Source organism: Lucilia cuprina, chromosome 3, assembly GCF_022045245.1.
Source record: "Lucilia cuprina isolate Lc7/37 chromosome 3, ASM2204524v1, whole genome shotgun sequence".
NCBI classification, from domain to species: Eukaryota; Metazoa; Arthropoda; class Insecta; order Diptera; family Calliphoridae; genus Lucilia; species Lucilia cuprina.
In genome coordinates this window covers 34,965,591-34,990,141 of record NC_060951.1, presented here as the reverse complement: position 1 = coordinate 34,990,141, position 24,551 = coordinate 34,965,591, and the positions used below count along the sequence as shown (strand labels likewise).

Here is a 24,551-nt window from a genome sequence, read left to right as displayed (position 1 = left end):
CTTTACAAATCTGAAAATATCGACTTGTCGTCCATTTTAAATTTTTAAAAGCGACTTTAATTTTCACACAATTGGAATGTTTTCTCCTAAGTGATCTTCAATGATCGTTTTCATACTGTCTTTACAAATTAAATGTTTAAAAGCGACTTTTATTTTCAAACAATTTGAATATTGTAAAAGAGAATAGTTTTAAATCGAAAAAAGTCTATTGAAGGCATTGCTTTAAATAGCCATGCTACGATCTATGATCATTATAATAGTTCTTGCACAGATTTGTATTAAGAGTGATCTTTTAATTTAAGTTCCGAAAACTTCCCTGAAGAACATAACATCTGTACTTAAGATTGCGTCCAATCACAAGAAGATCATTAAATATCGGTATTCTCTCACTTCAAGATAGGTATTTGATCAATTCAATGTAATTTTTACAAAAGTTTATAAAGATTATGATTAAAGCAAACTTTATTTAAGATCGTGTCCAATCACTAGTCGATCATTAAGTCAGTATTCTCCCGTTTTAAGATCAATGTTTGCTAAAGAAAGTGGATAACGATCACGATCACATTTTATTATTCCTATCTAATTTATCCTTCATTTTGTTTAATTGCTTTGCATTCATTCCTTTTCGTTTACTGCAATTATGTCCTATCTAAAAGGCATTAAATTGACATCACGATCATTCACGAGTAGATCATAAAATTCAGTATTCTCTCACTTTAAGATCGGTGCACTCGACAGCATTTTTTACTAAAGTAGATAACGATTAACCGTGAAGTATGGTGCCTGATTCTTTAAATTGCGATAAAACACAAATCGATCATAAAATCAGTATTATTTTGCTTTAAGATCGATGTTTGGTGAAAAAAGTGGAAAACGTTTCCGATCACATTTCATTAATCCTATTGATCACATCTATCGGCCATGTTTTTAATTCAGCCCTTATTGTGTCCAATAGTTTTGCATTCGTTCCCTTTCTTTGAGTACCCTTTTCATTTATTGCGATTTCAACAAATTGGCTTTAAATTACCTTGTTACGATCATTGATCTTTCAAATGATTATTGCACAGATTTGAATTAATCATAATCTATCGATTTTAAGTCATGAAAACTTTCTTAAAAATCACAATATCTTAAACTGATCTTAAAATTGCGATAAATCACGAGTAGATTAGTATTGTCTCACTTTTTTTCGGATTTCGATTAATCACAAAACGATCATTAAATCAGTATTCTCTCGTAATCCCTATCGCCAATCATCATATCACGTGAAATAAGTTCCCTTTTCATTTTTTTTTCATTCAATATAACTTTTTTCACTTTTGTGAAATTTGTTGATGAAATTTTGTAAACCTTGTTCCATACAAAATCCACTATTGTGAATGATTTGTTCACAACAAGTTCACGATAGCAATATTCCCTTCGAGTTAAATGAAAATTTCAAGGGAACCAAATTTTCTTTTCTATTGGCGTAAGGGGTGATTAAATTCAACCCTCATTTTGTTGAATAGTTTTGCATTCATTCCGTTTTCGTTTATTGCGATTATATCCTCTCCTTCCTTGCGATTCTTCCTAAAAGGCTTCAAATTAACCATGATCTTTCGATGTTATGTCATGAAAACATCCTTAGAGAACACAATATCTGAAACTGTACTAAAAATCGCGAGTAGATCAGTATTCTATCACTTTTAGTTGGGCATTTGATGATTTGAACACAATTTTCGCTAAACTCGATAACGATCATGGTAACAGGATGCTGATTTACTCTTTAGATCGCGATTAATCACAAAACGATCATGAAATCGGTATTCATTCGCCTTAAGATCGTTTGACAAAAAAAGTGGAACATTAAAGATTTTTTTTTAGAATTTCTGCGTTAAACTGTTTATTATTTTTGAACTTCCTTATTTTAATTAACGAAAAACATAAACAAATTTGTCTCAACCACCCCTCTCCATTGATTGTATAAAACTTTTATTTGTTTATAAAAACAATTAAACTTGAAAAACTCATAAATTAATCAAAATATAAGACACTATACGAAAGACTCGGGAAATAAGTATTAAAAACCCACTAATATTAACAACTGAACTGTATAAAAGAGAGAAAGAAAAAAATGAACATAAGAACTTTTGTTTTACTAAATGTTGCAAGCAGGCTATAATAACACAACAAAAGAACATGCCACAAATGGTAGATGTATTTACAAAAAGAAAACAATCTACATAAACTTTTTGCAACAAATCCCCAAAAACAACAACTCTCAACATAAAGTTTGTTAAAAACGAAGATTTGGGGAATATGTTTACAACAAAAATAAACAACTATAACAACAAGAACAACAACAACATTATAAATATAAACAAAAAGTCAGACATTATAACGGGAAAATTGTTTACACTTTCACATCATCACAAAGCTAGAGCGAAACAAAATGAAGAAGTCCTGCTTCCCTGACTGCCTCAATGGCTGCCAGCAACAAGCACAAATAGTCTAACGACTACCCATTTATACACCCATTTGGAACACAACAACAACAACTACAACAGCAATAACAAACAATTACACACAGTTAACACAGGCAAAAACAAGAATAAACATTTCTCTTTGGCAACTTTGCTGTTGAAAGCACATTATACAGCCGGTATACAAATAAAATACATGTAAAGCAGTGATGGGCAACTATTTGACTTTTACTAAAACAGGTGCCTAACAAGAACAACTTGCTAAAAAAGCAACCGTATCACTATTTTATGAAAACTTCCCCATGACTGTTTAAAATATCTAGTTTAATGTTATTCTTTCGAAAACTGTTTCTTTTTGTTGAACTTTTTTTTTGGAAAGACTATCATTACAAAAGTAAACAAAAATTTTAAACTTTATACTTTATGAGGAGTTTATACCAATCTCCAACACCATAAACATTTTAAATACATGGCCAACATAAGATTGGCTAACAGCCCGTTTGCCTGCCTTCCACACATACAGTCAACCTGTCAGGATGTTTATGTCAATAGCATGAGGTTATGTCACCCAAAAAAATGAAAACTATAAAACAAAAAGTCTACATAGAAAGTAGTAGAGAGTGAGCTGGTTTATAAGGAAAAGGAAGCAAGAAAAAGGTGTGAAAAACTAAACGGAAGTTAAATAATAAACAAATACAATAACACCAGCCAGTCAGTCATGATAGCAGCGTTTAAATGAATACATTTTCCGCAAACAAAAACAAAACGCAAAAAAAAAGAATAAGCAAAAATTCTTTTTAGCGCGCTCTTTGACTCTTGTAAGAATCATGTTTCTTTTGAAAAAACGCGCAAACTACTTACACAAAAGAAAAATTTATACACATTTTTTTAAATTAAACCGAAACCTATATAATGTTGTTATGAAAGAACATTTTTTTGTTAAAGAAAAGTTGTTTTCTTTTACTTTACTAATGTTGGTATACAGAGAGATATTTTTGTTTAACCAGCCTTAAAGTATGCTTTATATTAAGAATTTATTGCTTACACTAAAAGTAGGCTAGAGTTTTTAAGTTATTCAGATGTAAGACATACTGCTTAATAGAAATTAATCTTAGATTTTTACATTTTCTAATAAATTATCAGGATTTCGAAAATATTTTAATACGTTTATAGTTTTATCGCTTTTAAAAGGAACTTTTCTATTCAGTTTTCTTTTCTCTAGAAAAATGTTTGTCTGTCTGTCTTTCTACCAATTCTTGCTATAATTAACTAAATCCTTTTAAGATCTAAACTTAAAACTACTATTACTAAAATTAACGAAAATTTATACAAATTTTTTCATAATAAACCAGATCTATAGATTAGTGACAAACAAAAAAGCATCATTACTGTAAAGTGCCTCTCTCAACCAGTGAAAAGCATTAGTTCTCATTGATGAAAAAGTCAGGCCGTAACCAGGGCTGTTACTCTGTGTCTTAATTTGAAAGAAAAAGTTTTCCAAACATAATCACCCCTATCGCCAATAAAAGTGAAAATATTGTTCCCTTGAAATATTCATTTCCCTTGAAGGGAAAAATGTTATCGTGAACTTGTTGTGAACAATTCATTCACAATAGTTGATTTTATAGGGAACAGCTGTTTCAATTTCATCAACAAATTTCACAACAGGGGAATTTGTTGATGAAATTTTGTTGGCTGAGGATGTCCCACATTGGTTTAAAGGAAATCCTCCAAATCGACCTATATCTTCATATAGGAAGCTGAAAACCTTTAAACACCAGAGTATAAACAGTTGAGTTTTAATGGTCTCCACCAGGGTATAAACGTTTGAGTATTTTATGGTCTGCACCAATAAAACATAACCTCACTTGAGGTGATGCGAAAGCACGAGGTTAATGTACACAACATATTACTTTGAACAGTTATATGAAGTAATACACTACACCAGTGCGAGCGAGACTCAAAACTGTCGAAAGCCTGGCAACAAACACAAGCCTGAACGCGTTTAAGATATAATCGCGATGACGCGAGAGTTGTTCCCCAACTCAGACCTGAATGTAACGGTATTAGATGATATCTCTAAGGTCTAATACCATACAACATATACAATTTCTCTAACAGAAAGTGTTGATAGCGGAATCTATATCACTACATGATGGTTATTTTTCAAGATTTTCTTTTGGTCCATCAAATTAACGGTATTCTGAACATAGATCAAATATTAAATCTCAGTGCAGTAAAAATGTCTGAGTATATACTTTCAATATAAGATTAGTAATTCGAACATAAAATTAAGATGGTTCCACAATAGTCTGAACATAAAACTATAGACTTAATTTATAACGAAAAGTGTGTAAGATTATTATGAACTGGGCGTTGAAAAGAAATCTTTAAAAAAAGCATTTTAGCGGATTGCGACGTTAAGTGAGGTTGAAAAGAGAATGTTGCTTTGGATACACCTAAAGGAATAATGGGCCTGTTGAGTGTTCCCTCTAATGGAATATATTATAAAAAGGGCCTGATACAAATTTTTGTATAAGGAATTGTGGTCGAAAGTTCTGGACGTAGTTCCTTGGCTTTTTTCAATCAGTGTTTCTGAGAGATGTAATAATTGAAATAACATCAGACCCAAAATATAGATTTCACTGTCCTCTCCGAAAGCTCTACATTCTTCTCAATCGCTTGGATCAATCTTGTATAGTTTTGCCTGTAAACCCTTGTATTCTCTGAAAAAAACGAACCAACACACTCTCCGTCTTCCGTTACTTTAATCTCAATGGGCTTTTCTTGCTCATATTTTCAATTAAAGCTTTGTTGCTTCAAACGGTTTTAACTGCATTCTGATAACATTCTCAGCTCCCTTTCTTCTGCTCACTTTTATTGCTAATAATCGGCGATATGATACAAAGTTTATTTCTAGAAAAGTATCCGGTTGTGGTTCTTTTAGAGCACTTCAGTCTGTCGAAAGTAAATGCCAGTATAAAACTTCAGTTTTAGTATAAAGCTATATTTTTATATATATCGACATATTACTGTTATAACTGACAGTAATTCCACAATATTGTATAAGTATATAGCTTATGTATAAGTCATAAGCCTTAGAAAACAATTATCGTCGGAATATAAAAAGTTAGTCTGAATATAATATATCATTAGTTGAGGAATAAGAAGAAGTCACTTTATAAATATAGACAGACAGGTTTTCTCTGAATAAATCTTTAAGTTTCAATGTTTACATATCCTAAAACAACCCAGCAAATACTTGCATTACCAAGTAAGGAGTTTAAAATGCATTATAAGTTATTATTTTAACACACTGATGTCATTAAAGGTAAATACTTACCACAAACGCTTTCAAGTAATAAAAAAAATATAGTCAATGTTAATCGTATGAATAAACGTATACGACTTCTATAACTTAATGGAGAAGATGACTAATGAATTAGAAAATATGTATTTACATAAAGCATTGTCAATAAGACATTATAACACTGCTTCTATATAATCAGAGAGGTATGTAGTAGCCACTAAAAACTATGTTGATAGAAATCAGGTAAATCGTATAAATAAATGTAAACAGCTTTTATAACTTCGCGAAGAAGATGACATCTTAATAAGACGTTAAAACACTGCTGTAATGTAATGAGAGATATTTAGTAGTCACTGAAAAGTATGTTGATAGAAAAGTGGTTTCAATGGAAAGTCATATTCTAATATCATTATGCCTATAATTCAAAAAAATTACATTACAGTCGGGCACTACCACCTAAAATTATCAGCAATAACTTAAATTTTTCTCTAGCTTAACTCCAACTATAAACATTTAAGATAAACCAAAAAAATCCAAGCTGACAAATTTCAACAATTTTAAATAAATTACACTCATAATCTAAAAAAACTTACAGATATGTATTCACAATTTACTTTAAAATGTTGGTTGTTTGTATCTTTTTGAAATAAATTTACAATTTGCATAAAAACGAAAACATGATGTGATGATGATGATGAAATATGACTTAAATGTCTTAGACAGAAGACAACATTAAGGTTTGACCAATAGACTCCAAAGGCAAGAATCAACAATAATAAAATAAAAAAAAAACTCTTCAAAAATCTTTAAAAGATACATAATCGTTGTCGTTACTTACGTTCTTTCAAATTTATGCTAGAAAAAAAATTGTTAAACCAAAAAATATGCTAAAAGGCGGGTGCAGTTCTAAAGTCATATTTTTTTATCATAATAATAAATGGTGCTCTTTTTAGCCAGGAGTTCATTCATGATATATAAACTTTAATAATAAATTCTATAGATATACAAATAACTTTTTGCTAAAGCTTAAAACAAATTAAATGTAATAAAGTTTATTTAAACTTAAATATGTACGAGCAAAAAAACAAAATAATAGCATATTCAAATAATAAAAGGAAATGTGTAGGTGTCTCTTTAAAACATGAAGAATAATGGAAAAAAATTACTTTAAAGAAAAACTCATAAGATATGTGTTGTATGTTCGTATGTTTGTATATGAGTACTTCCACTCACCATTCGTAGACATCTTAAAAATCAGCTAGACATTTTATACATAATAGTCATTGTACATGATGTTGTTGTCATTCATTTATGTTATTTTTGCTGTTGTTTGAATTTACTTTTGCAACAAGGAACTAAGGTGAATGAATATCTTTAATCTTTTTCTATTTGTTAAACTTAAATGGTTGTAATTTATTGACAACAATAAGTTGGCAGCAAAAAAACAAAACAAAAAACGATAACGATATTTTTGTAGTTGACAGTTTATAACTATTTTTAGTGATTTTATTTAAAATCTTATAGTTTATTGATTTTCGCCTAAAATTATACTTTAAATTTTTGGACTTAAAGTTATGCTACACTTTGTGTTGAAATATTTATTATTGAGTTTGACCTAAAGCTATGCTAGTGAAAAGTCAAGTGCCTCGTTATTGAAAGTCTGTGATCTAGTTTCTAGACTAGTACTAGTATATAGATATAAACTTGACTATTGATTAGTCTAAGGACTACTAACTTGTCTATGAGCTAGACTCTTGGCTAGTTTTGGAATATACTATTCTATTGACTAGTCTATGGACTTGTCAATAAACTAGTCAATGGACTAGTCTATGAGTAGTGAACTATTCTATTGACTAGTCTGTAACTAGTCTAAGAGCCAGTCTATGGACTTATCCAAAGACTAGACTGTTGAAAGTCTACATACTAGTCTGTTGACTAGTTTATGGACTAATCAATGAACGTGAAAATTATCTAGTCTTTGAACTATACTATTAACTAATCTATGGACTAAACTATTGACTAATCTGTGGTCAAGACTATTAACTAAAATATGAACTAGACTGTTGACTAGTCTATGGACAAGACTATTGAATAGCCTAGACAATTTGCTAGTCTGTTGACTATTAACTATTCTTTGAACAAGGCCATTAACAAGTCTGGATAGTGTTTAGAATAGACTATTGAGTAGTTTATAGAATAGACTATTGAGTAGTCTATAGAATAAACTTCTGAGTAGTCTATAGAATAGACTATTGAGTAGTCTATAGAATAAACTATTGAGTAGTCTATAAAATAGACTATTGAGTAGTCCTTAGAATAGACTATTGAGTATTCTAAAGAATAGACTATTGAGTACTCTTTAAAATAGACTATTGAGTAGTCTTTACAATAGACTATTGAGTAGTTTAAAGAATAGACTATTAAGAAGTCTATAGAATAGACTATTGAGTATTCTATAGAATAGACTATTGAGTGGTTTATAGAATAGACTATTTATTGAGTAGTCTATAGAATAAACTATTGAGTAGTCTATAGAATAAGCTTTTGAGTAGTCTATATACTAGAGTATTAACTAATCAGCGGACTAATCTATTGAGTAGTCTCTGGACCATGCTGTAGGCTAGTCTAAGGAGTAAGCTATTGACTATTGTATAATTCACTAAATACTTAGTCAATTAGTGTATTAACAACAAAATTTTTAATTAAAAATGAACTACAGACTATTCTAGTCTGAGGACCATTGAAAAGTCTATCAATTAGAATATAAAAATGTCTATGGACCAGATTATTGACTAGTCTATAAAGTAGTTCATTGACTAGTCTATTAATTATATTAAATACTTATTTTTTTTTTATTAAAAATACACAAAAAATTCCTAATCTTATTAACTTTAGAAAAACCATAACACATGCATTTCACATATATTTTCGCCCAAAAATATGCTACCAAAGCTATGTATGTGTGTGTTTCTGTGTTATAAAGGATTTTTCCACTAATATTTCATAAATCGATAATGATGAAAAGTGTTGCTATTAATGGTTTTAGTGATGTGGTTACTACTTCGCACACACATCAACATTTTTGGAAGTTTACTCATGCCAACTTTGTCTGCTTAAAAAACAGAAAAGGATATTAACGAAAAAAATATTCAATTATCTCTGCTGATTTTATAGTACAAAACAACCAAAAAAAAATCGAAAAAGAAAAATTTTCACAACATCAAATATTTACCACATGCATTATGAAAATAACGACGACGAGTAATAACAAAAAACGTTTGCCAAAAAAATTCTCACATTCCCTTTTGTTTCCCTAGGAATTATTAAACAAAACAGCAGAGGAGCCATATTGATGAGAATGTCGATAATGATGCCTGGCAATAGTTTTATTTTTTTAATATTTTTTTTGGAAATTTTCATATATCTACTTCTGGCTTCAAGCATGATGAGAAGATATTGCTGCTGATGATGAAAATATTTGTGGTTGTTATCACTATCACTTTGTTGTGAACGTTAAGAATTTTCCTTTCCTTGTCATAGTTAGCGGAAAAAATTGTTTTTGTAATTAGCAACATTTCATTTTTTTATTTGGCTCAGGTGTGTCACAAAAATAGGAAATATTATGCAGGTAAAAGTGTCATAATGCTGCAAGAAGACAAACCTTATAGCGAAAAATAAAGAAAGTTGTGTTCTTTTTTTAGGTTGTTTAAAAATATTCCTTCTTTTTTTGTTCTATATAAAAAGTATAACTTTTTAATTAGTGTAAATAATTGAAAAATAATAATAACACACCACTAATTAGCGTGAATTTTCGTAGTATGTATAGTGTTGTTTGGGCTGCTGGTAGGAGATGTAAAATGAATGCTGTTGTTGTAGTTGTTGTCGACGACGACTATGATGATTATATCTTTTGACTTAAGGGTTTGGAGAAAATTTTTGTAGACAAGTTGTTATTGTTGGATAAATTCTATAGAATTTTTTTTATTAAATTAAATAAATTCTTTAATTAATAACATCAGCCTGAAAGTAGGCATTATTTTTGGATAATTTTTAGCAGACAAAAGTATGCAATATTTTTTGTTGTTGCTAATAAGGAAGTAGTATTTTTAAGCTAAAATTAAAGAATTATTTTAATTTCATTCAATTTAAATTAATAAATTTAATTTATTTTAGTTCTAAATTTTAATTAATTTAAATTTCTAAAGATTTTCTAGTTTGTGGACCAGTCCGTTGACTAGTCTGGTGATTAATCTATTACTAGTCTATGGGCTTGTCAAGAGTCTAGTCTATTAGCCAGTGTATTAACTAGTCTATAGACTATTTGATTTACTTGTTTATGGTGTAGTCATTGACCATAGTATTTAGACCAGTTTATGGACTAATCCATTGTATTGTATATGTACTAGTTGAATGACTAATCCAGTCACGAATCTCTAGACTTGACATGTCAATATACGAGTATTTAGTCTGTAGATTAATTTTTTGACTAGTCTACTTTCTAGCCAATTGACTAATTTATGAAATAGTCTATTCACATTTCTATGCCATAGCCTACAGACTGTATGACAAGGCTATGGACATACTGGAGCTGAGACTAGAATCTATACTAGACTAGACTCTAAAATGGAGTCCAGACTAGATTCTTTACTAGCCCCCAGGCTTTTGCCCACACTAGACTCTATACCAGAGCATAAACTAGAGTTTATACTAGAGCCTAAACTAGACTATAAACTAGGGCCTATTTTCGACTCTATACTAGACTAGTCTCCAAACTAAAGCCCAACTCTACACTGGAGCCCAGACTAGACCCTATACTTTAGTTCAGACTAGACTCTATACTAGAGCCTAGACTAGACTCTATACTGGATATTAGACTAGACTCTATACTTGATCCCGGACAAGACTCTATACTACAGTCTTTACTAGACTCTATACTAGAGCCTATAATAGACTCTATACTAAAGCCTATTCTAGAATCTAAACTAGAGCCTATAGTAGACTCTATACTAGAGCCTATACTGTACTCTAAACTAGAGCCTATACTAGACTCTAAACTAGAGCCTATACTAGACTCTAAACTAGAGCCTATACTAGACTCTATACTAGAGCCTATACTAGACTCTATACTAGAGCCTATACTAGAGCCTATACTAGACTCTATACTAGAGCCTATACTAGACTCTATACTAGAGCCTATACTAGACTCTATACTAGAGCCTATACTAGACTCTATACTAGAGCCTATACTAGACTCTATACTAGAGCCTATACTAGACTCTATACTAGAGCCTATACTAGACTCTATACTAGAGCCTATACTAGACTCTATACTAGAGCCTATACTAGACTCTATACTAGAGCCTATACTAGACTCTATACTAGAGCCTATACTAGACTCTATACTAGGGCCTATACTACACTCTATACTAGGGCCTATACTAGACTCTATACTAGAGCCTATACTAGACTCTATACTCGATCCTATACTAGACTCTATACTCGATCCTGTACTAGACTCTATACTAGAGCCTATACTAGACTCTATACTAGAGCCTATATTAGACTTTATACTAGATCCTGTACTAAACAATTTACTAGAGCCTTAACTAAACTCTATAATATAGCATTTACTAGACTATTGACTGGATTCTATTACAAATCAAAATCAATTAAAACCACTCTAACTCTTGTCTACTATTGTACTTTCAAGGTTTCATTTTAAAATAATTTTTCAGTTCAATATTAAATTATAAATAATTTTAATTTCTGTTTCAAAAATAATTAATTTGCATATTCATTTCACTAAATTTATGCAAAAAATAAAACAAAACAATTCTTGTTCTATATTCTGTTATAACTTATTCATAAATAAATTTGTTTATTTCTAAAACATTTTTTTTTTTTGAGAAATAATATCAATTTAATACAATTCCCACTTTATAATTCAAAGCACAATAATACAATTGTGTTAATTTACACCAACTAATAAAACAATACAACAAAAAACACAATAAATGCAATAAAACCATCGAGATCAAAGGTCAAATTTCTATACTATGTCTTTTTATATCAAAAACTCTAGACACAATTGAATGCAAAAACAAAAAATTACAAAAAGGAACTGTAGAGAAAAAATAGTTAAAAAAAATTAAATAAAATATGAAATGAATTGGGGCGTTTCTCTATGTCTATTAAAGATCACTCAAAGAGGTTAATTGGGATTTTCAATTAAAATATATAGAAAAAGTGTTTTGCTCTAAGTACTATAACTAGACTCTTTTAACTTAAGTTAAAGCAAATTTGCACCAAAATTAAATAAAAGAAAAAAATCTTTTTTGATTAAAAAACATAAAAATAAAATTTTTGATTAATATAAGTAAATTAATGCTTTTCTAGAGCAGATTTTTTGTTTTTGTCTCAAATTATAAAAGGAACTTAAAAGTAAACTTAAACTATTTTAAGAATGTGCAATTAGTTATACAAAAATTATATAGAAATGAAATTAAAAGCTTAAAATACTTATGTATAGCAGACAAATGGAGACAATGATAGATAGACGGACAAACAGACAGACAGACAGACAGACAGACAGACAGACAGACAGACAGAACTACAGTCAGAAGCAGCAAAATATTTAAGCTTTAAAATAAAAATAAATAACTTCCAAACTAAAAAAAATCTTGTAAAAGTAATCATCTTTTTTCTGGTCTTTGAAAATTTATTTTTTTAATAAATTTAAATCTTAGCATATTTTCAGGGATTTTAGTCAAAGTATATAACAGCATGCTTTTAGGAAGATTTAAGAAATACTAAAGTGTACTTTTAAAAAACGCAAATACTTAACAAAACAATATTTTTCTGCCCTTTAGCAAAACATGTTTATGAAATAATTTATAGAAACAAAAAAATATAACTTAACATATTTTCTAGGAATTATCAAAAAATATAATAGCATACTTTTAGGAACAAGAATATGTTTAAGTCACTGAACTAGATCCTGAACTAAACTCTGACCTAGATCCAAGACTAGACTCTATTCTAGATACAAGGCTAGACTCAATGCAATAGCCTAGACTAGATCTTATAATAGAGCATGGACTTAATACTATAGACTAGACTAGATCCTATACTAGAGCCTAGACTACACTTAATACTATAGCCTAGACAAGACTCTATACGGCAACATAGACTAGTCTATATAATAGAGCCTGGAGTAGACTCTAAACTAGAGCCTCGACTACACAATAGCCTATTCTAGATCACAGACTAGACTCTAGTCTAGAGCCAAGACTGGACTCTATACTAGAAATTAGACTAGGCTATACAAGAGTCTTGAATAGACTCTATATTTGAGTCTCGAATAAACTCTATACTAGAGCCTAGATTCAATTATTTACTACAGCCTAGATCAATCTCTATAGACTCTAAACTAAACTCTAGATTAGACTCATACTAGAACCTAGACTATTCTCTATAAAAGAGCGTAGACAATACTCTTTTCTAGAGCCTAGACTATTTTCTTTATTAGAGCCCATACCAGACTCTATACTAGAGCCTATACTAGACACTAAAACCTATACTAGACTCTTTACTAGATACTAGACTCTTTACTAAATACTAGAGACTATACTAGACTCTATACTAGAGCCGGTACTAGACTCTACACAAGAGCCTATACTAGACTCTGCACAAGAGCCTATACTAGACTCTACACAAGAGCCTATACTAGACTCTACACAAGAGCCTATACTAGACTCTACACAAGAGCCTATACTAGACTCTACACAAGAGCCTATACTAGACTCTACACAAGAGCCTATACTAGACTCTACACAAGAGCCTATACTAGACTCTATACTAGACTCTATACTAGACTCTATACTAGAGTCTTTACTAGACTCTATACTAGAGCCTATACTAGACTTTATACTAGAGACTATACTAGACTCTATACTAGAACCTATACTAGACTCTATACTACAACCTACACTAGACTCTATACTACAGCCTATACTAGACTCTATACTACAGCCGTATAGGCTCTATACTGGAGCATATACTAGAGCCTGTACTAGACTCTATACTAGCGTCTATAATAGACTCTATACTAGAGCCTATACTACACTCTATACTAGAGCCCTGACTAGACTTTATACTAGAGTCTTGACTAGACTCTATACTAGAGCCTTTACTAGAGCATCGACTAGTCTCTTTACAAGAGCCTACAATCGACTCTACATTAGAGTTTAGACTAAAGCTAACACTAGACTCTATACTAAAGCCTATTAAAGACTCTATGCTAAAACTTAACAAGTGCCTTAATTAGACTCATTACTACATATATTCAAATAAACTTTTAGTTTTACAAAATATTTCTTATATTATTAATTATATTTCTCTTAATAATTCCCCCTCCCCTTTTCTCTACTTTCAGGACGCAACGAACTTATCGCCCGTTATATTAAATTACGCACCGGCAAAACGAGAACCCGCAAACAAGTCAGTTCTCACATACAAGTGTTGGCACGTCGAAAATTGCGCGAAATACAGGCGAAAATCAAAGTTGTAAGTTAAATTTTTGTGTGACGCTTTCTAAAATCATAAAAAAATTTAATTTATTTATTTGATTTTATTAATTTAATATTTCGTTTTTAAATCATTAAACTCATAAATATTTTGCCATTTTCTATGTATATGTTTTCAGCGAATTCATGCTTTATTTCATAATTTATCATTTTAACGTTTAATATACAAAATTATATTGTAAAAAAAATAGAAAAATTCCCAAAGAAAATGAAAGTCATTTTTTTGAAAAAAAGAAAAAAGCAAGTGTTTTTATTAAAAAAATTAACAAAAAAATTTAAATTTAAGTTAATGCTCTTTAAGATAAAAAAGAAATTTGAAAGCCTATTTTTAGGGTCATTGATATATTGCTATCTATTGCCTAGTTTTAGGAGGCAAACTTCAAAGTTAAAGGATTTTACAATGTTTGATTTCTAGTTTTTTTAGTATTACATATTTATTTTAAACTTACAACTAAATAAATTACAAATAAAACTCTTACAAAAAAACAAAATGAGAAAAACACTTAACTTACTTTGATATTTCACATAGAAAAAGATGCCATCACAGGCAACAAAAAAAATAGACCAGAAACATACAAATACAATGCACATAGAAAACAACAATAAAATTGCAAAAGGAAAAACTACAAAAAAATTAAAAACATACAAACTTTTTTTGAAAAAAAACTTTACACAAATGCATTTTTTTAACAAATAGAAAAATAAAATTCATTTCATGTACATACACTGCTCAGCAAGAAACAACTGCTGGCTGCTACCATAGCAAAGCTGGCATTCATAGTCAGTTATAGCAAACGAAAGCAATAAACTATACAAAGGTTTGCATCCTGCCCAGGGAGTGTATGTATCTTAAACTACAAACTATATGTACAATACATACAGATGTATGTTTGTTTTAACAATAAAATTTTATATAAAATAAATAAGAAACATTTAACAAAAAAGATTTTGTGCGTTCTGTGTTTCTTTTTTTTTTTTCTTTTAAAAAAGAAACCTTTGACAGTCATGGCAAAAACATAAAGGTATAAAACACAAAAACAAACAAGTATAATGTCAAAGAAAATTGTTAAAATTTTTTGTAATTTCTCAAAACAGTTTTTCTTTTTTCTATATATATAAAAGAATATTTTAAACTTTTCTAGACTGTTCTGCCAGCACTTTAAATTATTATATTTTTTCCCAGGGACTGACTCACTTTGATTTGAAATAAATTAAAATTATAACATAATTATGTTAAAACATTAAAGGCAGAGATATAAATGTCTGTCAGAAAATTTAGTCTCTTTTTAAGAACTTTTTCATCATTATTTACTATTTACAGAGAGATTAGACTTTTAACTGGAGTTTAAACTAGAATACATATTGAAGACTAAGCTGGAGTCTTTATTCTAAACTAGAACATAGATTAAACTTAAGATTATACTTTATTCTAAAGCCAAGACCCTGTACTACTTGATAAGTCCAGATACGACATTTTTGACTAGATTTAAATCTAGACTAGACTCTATATGGAAGTCTAGACTACACTTAGACGAGACAATACTCCGTATTATTACCTAGAATAGACTCTTTACTAAGGCCTTGAATAGCTCCGAGACCACACATAATACTAGATCCTTTACTACACTCTATACTATGGCCCATAATATACTCTAAACTGGAGGATGTAATCTCTGTATTTGAGAATGGTTTAGACTTTGTATAAGACGAGAGCCAAGAAGACACTAGGGTCTATGCTGAAGCGTATTGTAGAACCTAAACTAGTGTATATTCTAGATCATATAGTAGAGTCTATTCTAAAATCTATACTTGACTTTATTTTCGAGCCTATACTATAGTCTATTCTAGAGCCTATACTAGAGTCTGCTCTAGAGCCTAAACTTTGTTTTATTCTAGAGCCCAGACTAGACTCTATTCTAGCGCATAGATTAGACTCTATTCTATTCTAGATCCTATACTAGACTCTTTTCTATTCTAAAGCTTAAACTCTATTCTAGAGCCCAGATTAAAGTCTATTCTAGAGCCTAGACTAGACACTATTCTAATCTAGATGCTACGCTAGACTCATTTCTGTTCTAGAGCTTAGACAAAACTATATTCTGGAGCTTAGACAAAACTATATTCTAGAGCTTAGACCAATCTTTATTCTATTCTAGTATAGCCTAAAATCTATTCTATCCTAGAGCCCAGACTAGACTCTATTCTAGAGTCTAGACATTTTATTCTAGACACTAGACTCTCTTCTATACTAAAGCTTAAACAAGACTCTATTTTAGAGCTTAGACCAATCTATATTCTATTATATTCTATAGCAAAGGCTAGACTCTATTCTAAATCATAGACAAGACTAGATTCTCTACCATGGCCTTAACTAGACTCTCTACTTACACTACACTATACTCTGCTCAAGAACCTAGACTCTATTCTTGAGCATGGACAAGCCTAGAATAATCTCTCTACTTTATACTAGAGCCTTGACTTAATTCAAATTTAGTCTGCATTAGACCAACTGTCTTAAATAATTTTTTTCTTGTTTTTTTCGAATATAACAATAAATCAACAAATTTTAAGAAATAGTCAATATTTTCTTTCAGTGTAAATACAAACAAAAAAAAAACAACAAATCATAATCATCCCATTTAAAATGCTAAAACATTAAAAAAAGTCGTTTTCAAAACTACTTTTAAAAACAAGCTGCGTTTAAACCCATTTGAAAAAAATCATACTTAAAATTCACACATACTCTATAACTTACAAGGTAACATCTTAAACATAAAGGATACCATAACATTAAACTCTCCAAAAAACCAACAATCTTCATTCATCTAACATCTACACAACACACATCACATTCATATTAATACTCAAAATCAACCCAAAATCGCCCACCCAGAAATTAAGCCAAGTTACGAGTTTTGTTTTTGTTTCACAACACTCTACAACTTCACTTTGAAAATTTTATTTTCGGTTACAGGAACCAAATGGTGTTTTAGGTGGTCCCGGTGCAAATAATGCGGCCGTTTTACAGCTGTTAAATGAAAAGGAAAAAGCTTTACAGGCCATGTCTGGCATGACCAGTTCACAAATAGTATCCGCTCAGGCGGTGAAAAATTTGACATTAGCTGCCTCTGCCCTTAGTGGTTTACACCACCACCATCATCATCATGCTGTGCCTCCCCACCATACACACCATCATCTGCACCACCAACACCACCACCACCCTAGTAATCAACACCACCACCACCACCATCCCTTACACAATCACACGTCGGCCAATTCGTCCACGTCGTCTTCGTCCTCTTCGGCTGTTAGTGCGAATCCTTTGGGTCATTCTTTACGGCCAGATATGCCACCACCACCGCCGCATCCCCACCATCATCTTCACCATCACCACAATCAACATACAACAAATTCGGTTAGTACCCCTGTAACAGCAATTGCAACAACTGCAGCAGCAACTACTACTGCTATCAGTAGTAATCCTAACAATAGCAATAATAGTATAACTGATAGTATTAGTGGCAATCATAACAATAGCAAGACCCTACAATCTTCCGCGCATTTGCAACATCATGCAACGGCAACAGCAGCAGCCGCCTTAAACACTGGCTATTTGCAACATCATCACCAACAGTTGGCAGCTGTTGCTGCTGCTGCCTCGTCTTGTTCATCAACGCCTGTGGCCTCGTCCTTGCCTTTATATCCGGTAGTAAGATTGTCTTGTACTAATTGCTATTTGTGTGTCCTTCTTTATCTGTATCTCTGATTATGTTTGTGTGTTTGTATGTAAATTATTTTTAAGGCGCTGCTAACTTTAACCCATTGTTTTCGTAAGTCATTTAGCGACTTTGTTATATGTGTATGCATTTTTCAAATGTGGTGGTATCATTGAGAATTTAAATGTATGTATGTGTGCTAGATGTACTTTTAATAATGGGTATTATATTTATAAAGTAAGTAACTATCGACGACCGTTTCAATAGGAATCTGGAATGCAATTAATTAAAAGAATTAATTGTTGACTCCACAGTAGATTTACCATAATGTTATAAGAATAACATTGACGTGCTCGAAATTATCAAACGTCTGATCTGTTAGAAGATCAGAAAACTGCTCTAAAATTCATCCACGTCTTTGGTGAAAGTTGTTCCACAAGAACCATAACTAAGTAGATTCTACACTATAAGACTAAATAAACTATATACCTACTAAACACTAGAAGATATTATCAGGCCTGTCACGATCGAAAGTGGAATTATCTTAGCTAATTCTCTTCTAAAGCTTTAATTAGATTATATAACCTAGATTTTCTCCATTCAACGCTCTAACAATAGCTCATCTATGATCTGAAATAGATTCCGTTCTTCGGTCGTTGTGTAACTGAATTCATAGACGTAATCGAAATAACGCATAATGTGCTTGATGTGCTTGAAATCTGCAAACGCCTGATCTGGCAGTTGCTTAACCTTTTGAAAGTCCTAAAAGGCCTTTCCTTTGATTCTTTACTATCATTCTCTTAATAACCTCTTACAATATCTTGACCTTAGCAGATATTTGTCCACATCTCTTCCAAATCTCAAGAAACTTCCAGTAGTAAACTCAAATCAGATCTGATTGAACCAACTCTCAACAAGAGATCGTTTAACTATGAAAAGATTTCAGAAATATCAATTGAGAATTGCTCGTACATAACTCGCTATACCTACAGTTATAAGATATACACCTTGACTTTGTAAAAACATAGTAAAGTGAGATGACTAAAAAAGTGAGATCATTGAACTCAAGACATTTAATGTTACGTCTTTAATAAGGCGATCGTGCAGCGCTTTCCTTCTTGCTGTATCATTCTCAACACGATATATAACATTGTTAGATATCACGATATACTTTGAATGTTTAAAACAGTTATCGGCTATAGCTCCCTAACTTATGTAAAACCCATGAGTTCGATTTTAAACTTTATAAGCATTATATATTTATTCTAGCTTTTTATTCCAATTAGTACTATAAGGAACCAATATAATAGATTAAAGCTTGATTTCGCAGAAAACTTAAAATATCAATATAATTTAGATTTTAAAGTAATTAAATAAATGTGTGCCTCATTTTTAATACAGGAAATAAAAACCTTGCTTTTTTCATAAAAATGGCTTTTATGTTTGAAAAAAATAAGAATGAATAAACTAAACTAAACTAAAACCTAAGTAATAATAACAATTTAATTTATTTTTTTATAAAGTTTTTATTAATTTAATAAAAATTTTCTTTTTTTTCACCCATTAGCAATTTTGGCAACCCGGTCTACAGCCGAGCACTTCACAAGAGTAAGTTATCATATATTATTAATTTTCAAGGTTTAAAATAATTTATCTGATTACATTGACCCTCAAAGTTTTTATGATTACAGTATAAAACCATTTGCACAACAACCATATCCCGCCGGCAAACCATCAACAGCTGTATCTGGTGATATTGAAGCTGGACTTCCGCCAGCACAGCTGCCGTGGGAAGGCAGAGCGATAGCAACGCACAAATTTAGATTATTAGAATTTTCAGCGTTTATGGAAATAAGACGAGATGAAATTGTGAGTATAATTTGCAATAACTTGTTATAAAGGATAAATTATTAAAAAAGATATATAATTATTCTTTCATTATTATAGTACAACCGGCATTTGTTTGTACAATTGGGCGGTAAACCCTCCTTTTCGGATCCCCTACTTGAGACTGTTGATATACGACAAATCTTTGATAAATTCCCAGAAAAATCGGGTGGTCTTAAAGATCTCTATGAGAAAGGTCCGCAGAATGCTTTCTATTTAGTGAAATGTTGGGCCGATTTAAATACAGACTTAACTGGCACCGAAACCGGTGACTTTTATGGCGTAACTAGCCAGTAAGTAGTGATTTATATAAATATTATTGAACTGAACTAGAACTGAACTAGAACTGAACTAGAACTGAACTAGAACTGAACTAGAACTGAACTAGAACTGAACTAGAACTGAACTAGAACTGAACTAGAACTGAACTAGAACTGAACTAGAACTGAACTAGAACTGAACTAGAACTGAACTAGAACTGAACTAGAACTGAACTAGAACTGAACTAGAACTGAACTAGAACTGAACTAGAACTAGAACTAGAACTGAACTAGAACTGGAACTGAACTAGTACTGAACTATAAATGAACTGGAATTGAACTAGAACATAACTTTTAAAACGAAATTTAATAAATTATTCTTAATTTTTATCTCTGCCTCATTAGATACGAAAGTAATGAAAATGTGGTTTTGGTGTGTTCAACAAAAGTCTGCTCATTTGGTTCGCAAGTAGTGGAAAAAGTTGAAACCGAATATTCACGCTTGGAAAATGGTCGTTTTGTCTATCGTATTGAACGTTCACCCATGTGTGAATATATGATTAATTTCATACAAAAGTTGAAAAATTTACCTGAACACTATATGATGAATAGTGTATTGGAAAATTTTACAATATTGCAAGTAAGTATTTTGAATTTAAACTGAATGCAAATAAGTTATATTAACCGTTTTCCATTTTACTTAAAGGTAATTCAATCCCGCGAAACACAAGAGACATTACTCTGTATAGCGTATGTCTTTGAAGTTGCAGCACAAAATAGTGGTGCCACGCATCACATTTATCGGTTAATAAAGGAATAGCATGAACTCCCAGCATTGGCCAATAACACTAATAATAATAACAACAATAATAATAGTAATAATAACAACAACAATACACTGTCCACAACAACAGCAGCACTTAATGAATTTAATAAAACCAGCAGCGGCACAGTTAATAGCAGCAGCCTTAGAACAGGTCTTGATGACCTAAGCAATGGGGTTGTTAGTGAAAACAATAGTAGATTAGCCAGTAGTATGCTTATAGAAGAACGTGGTGATGTTATAATGGACAAGAAGGAGTCTAGTGGGACGGTGGTAAATAGTACAAGATATTTAGCTGGCAACAATACAACAACGACAATAATTAAACAATCACCCACGTCACCCATACCCATGGATGTACAACAGCAACAAACGACGTCACATTCTTCTCTACAGCCTAGAGAAGATTTATACTCAACAACAGACAACCTTAATGATACTACAACAAATCTACATGAAAATTTAGATTTGACAACAACGTCACAATCTTCACACCATCAGTTGCATCATCCAACTCTTCTACAGTCTCACCATCACCAGCAGCAGCTGCAACAGCAATCCTCTCATTTACAACAGCATCATCATCAACAGCACACAAATTTGAGGCTTAATGCTAATAGCAACAACAACAACAACACCGTTACAAACTCCAGCAATCTATTAATTAATTGTACACAAAATATTGCATATCCAAGACAAAAACAAGAGTTACCTTTACCTTTAACCACATCAATGACTGAGTGTCAATTGACACCCTCAGAAGTGACAGCAGCAGCGCCTGTTGTTCACGAACAACGACCACCACCTCCATCATATCATACAACAACAGCAACATCATCAAATTCCCAAACCTCTCAAACAAAACTATATCATCATGCCTCAACCGCACCCTCTGCAAATTCAACTTGTACAAATGAAATGGATTCTATGGTTTCTTCCACAGCCCCAGATCCCTTAACTGCTTCTGCAGCTGCTGCCTCCTCACGCCTAACGGCCTACGAACAATTTCTCAAGTTATCAGCGCAAGAATACACAACAGCCGCTGAAAGTGCAGCTTTAAATTTAAGTTCAGCAGCAGCAGCGGCTGCAGCTATGGCCGCCGCAGCAGTAGCCAATGTTACTGGAGCTGTAAGTAATAGTAGTTCTTCTTCTTCACCTCTAGTGGGTGGCTTAGTAGTGGGCGCGAGTAGTGGTGGTGGTGGTGTTAGTAATATTTTAAGTAGTATTGGTAGTAGTAATAGTACAGCATTGCTAAATACCAGCAATAGCAATGATTTGTCCTCGTCACTGCATCATTAAGTATGTTTTTATTTTTTGTTTTTTTTTTTTTTTCGTGAATGTTATAGAAAATATTGGAAATTTTAAGGTTTAGGAAAGATGGCGTTAAAAACAATTTATATTTTTTAAATATTCTTGTTAAAATAACATTTGTTTAAAAGAAAGACTTTACAATTTAGCATTTTGTTAGTAAAATTGAAAGGTAGAATTGCATTTTTTAAATTCCCAACTTGATACAATTGATATTAAAAAGAAATCTTTGTTAAACTCTTGCAAAAATCGATTGGTTTTATAGATCTCTTTGAGACAATTAATGGGAATATTTTCAAATTTGATAGAATTTGTGACGATTTTAACACAGACTATCTCCACTCCACTAAAACTTCATTGTTTATCCAATTTATTTCGAAAATCCAGAATTAGGAATAAATCTATTGTTGAATAGTTTTCAAATTCCTAATTTGTTTTTTTTTTTTAAGTAAATTGTAAAGTTTTTTTTTTTTATTTTATCTTGAAATGTTATTTTAGTGAAAATATTTCTTTATAATAAATCTTTCTAGGTTAAAGAAATTTTGAAATTTAAGAATTTGTATTAAAGATAATTGCATATTGAAAATATTTCATAACTAATTCTTCAGGCAATTATTTTTGTTAACAAATGGGTATTAATTTAATAATTTCTTTAAAATAGAAAAGATATTTACAAATAACAAAATTGTATTGAGATTAAAAAAAAAAATCATTATTGTGTGTAAAATTTTCGAAATTATTTGTAAACATTTTCGTAGAGCAAAGATTTACTACCTTATTTATAACAATTTATTAAAGGTTTATTGACAAAATTTTTGTATGAAAAATTGTCTTATAAACCTGTGATATATTGTTAAGATAAGGTCCTTAGTATTATTATCTTTTTCTTACTTTTCTTCAAAGAGTTTAAAATAACTTTTTCGAAAAGTTTTTTTTTAAATATTTATAAATTATATTATGTATTTGAAACCAAATTTTAAACAAAATCAACAAAAGTCCTACCAAACGTCTGGGCATAAACATCCAAGTTATATTCATTACTATCACCAATAGAAGTGATATTGTCATTTTGCTCGAAGGTAAAATTGCTCTTGTTAACTTGCCCTAAACAATTCATTCACAATAGATGGTTAGGTTCGCAACAGCTGTTTATTGTTTACAAAATTTCATAAAAAAAAATTACAAGAAAAAAATTTCGACATTAAAAGTGAACATATATCACGTAAAGTTTTCAAAAACAAAAATTTTTTCACATAAAAAAGTTAGTGAATGAACAACATTTAAAGTGAACATATAACAAATTCAAAGACAAATCGGTAAGATTTCCAAGCTTTCAAAAACAAATCGGTAAGATCACTGCAAAAATTGAGACAACACCCCATAAGCGTGTACAGAGTATTCCTCAAAGGACAAATGGAAAACTTATTCGAATCCAGCGATGTACAACATCGAAGTAGACCTAGAACTTCTTTCTAGATAAAATTACGGGAGTACATTACTAGCAACATGATCTCATGTAATGCAGGCTATGGACCTGTTTTTTTTTTACTAAAATAAACATGATCTATGCCTTCATTACGTAGGACCACTAAACGGATCATGTATTCCAATAATGTCTAGAGAGGAGTAGTTTTGGGACCTACCAAAATAGATTATGTACTCCAATAACTTTTGCAGGCAGTGCATGACCCGCAACATGATCTCATGTGATGCAGGCTATAGACCAGATTGTTTTAACAAAAATAAGCAAGATCTATGCCTGTATTACAAAGGACTACTAAACGGATCATATATTCCAATAATGTTTACATTATTGCAATTCCTGAATCCTATATGGATCATGTACTCCACTAATGTTCGCATAGAACATAAAGTAAAAGTGTAAAAACTGAAGAAAACACACAAAAAGCTTAAAGATTGGCAGTCTTCCAAAGCGTCAGTTGTTTTGTCAACGAACAAGGTAGTTTTCGTTCGCAGTACAAGACATTGACAAGAATGTATGCATTGTTGTCAATGTAATCGATCAAAAGGTAATCAATCAGCCCATTAATTTAAAAATTTGGCTGACTTACTAAAAACAAAACTTTGCATCATCTATATTTTAGAATGTGACATATTGTCATATAAAACAATAACAAAGTAAGATGGAAACATCTGTTTCACTTTTTTTGTATGTGTTTACATAAAAATACATCCCTGA

At 31.0% G+C, this 24,551-nt stretch overlaps 2 protein-coding genes across 6 annotated transcripts in view; both read left to right on the top strand.

Moving 5' to 3' along the window:
* LOC111682267 (protein scalloped) overlaps positions 1-21,069 on the top strand; it is a 215,887-nt gene extending 194,818 nt beyond the window's left edge. For 2 of the 5 annotated variants that reach the window (XM_046946982.1, XM_046946980.1), the window contains exons 4-10: positions 14,207-14,337; positions 17,332-17,772; positions 19,641-19,681; positions 19,750-19,942; positions 20,021-20,253; positions 20,626-20,860; positions 20,927-21,069. In XM_046946982.1, the coding sequence (XP_046802938.1) occupies positions 14,207-14,337; positions 17,332-17,772; positions 19,641-19,681; positions 19,750-19,942; positions 20,021-20,253; positions 20,626-20,860; positions 20,927-21,040 (1,388 nt within the window). In that variant the 3' untranslated portion in view covers positions 21,041-21,069. The remainder of the gene's footprint in view (positions 1-14,206; positions 14,338-17,331; positions 17,773-19,640; positions 19,682-19,749; positions 19,943-20,020; positions 20,254-20,625; positions 20,861-20,926) is intronic. The other 3 variants (XM_046946981.1, XM_046946984.1, XM_046946983.1) reach the window with 3 other exon arrangements.
* Positions 21,070-21,248: 179 nt separating this feature from the next.
* LOC111682269 (homeobox protein abdominal-A-like) lies at positions 21,249-22,845 on the top strand. Its single transcript, XM_023444177.2, has one exon. It carries the CDS (start codon positions 21,257-21,259, stop codon positions 22,340-22,342), a length of 1,086 nt encoding a protein of 361 aa, XP_023299945.2. The 5' UTR covers positions 21,249-21,256; the 3' UTR covers positions 22,343-22,845.
* Positions 22,846-24,551: the final 1,706 nt, after the last annotated feature.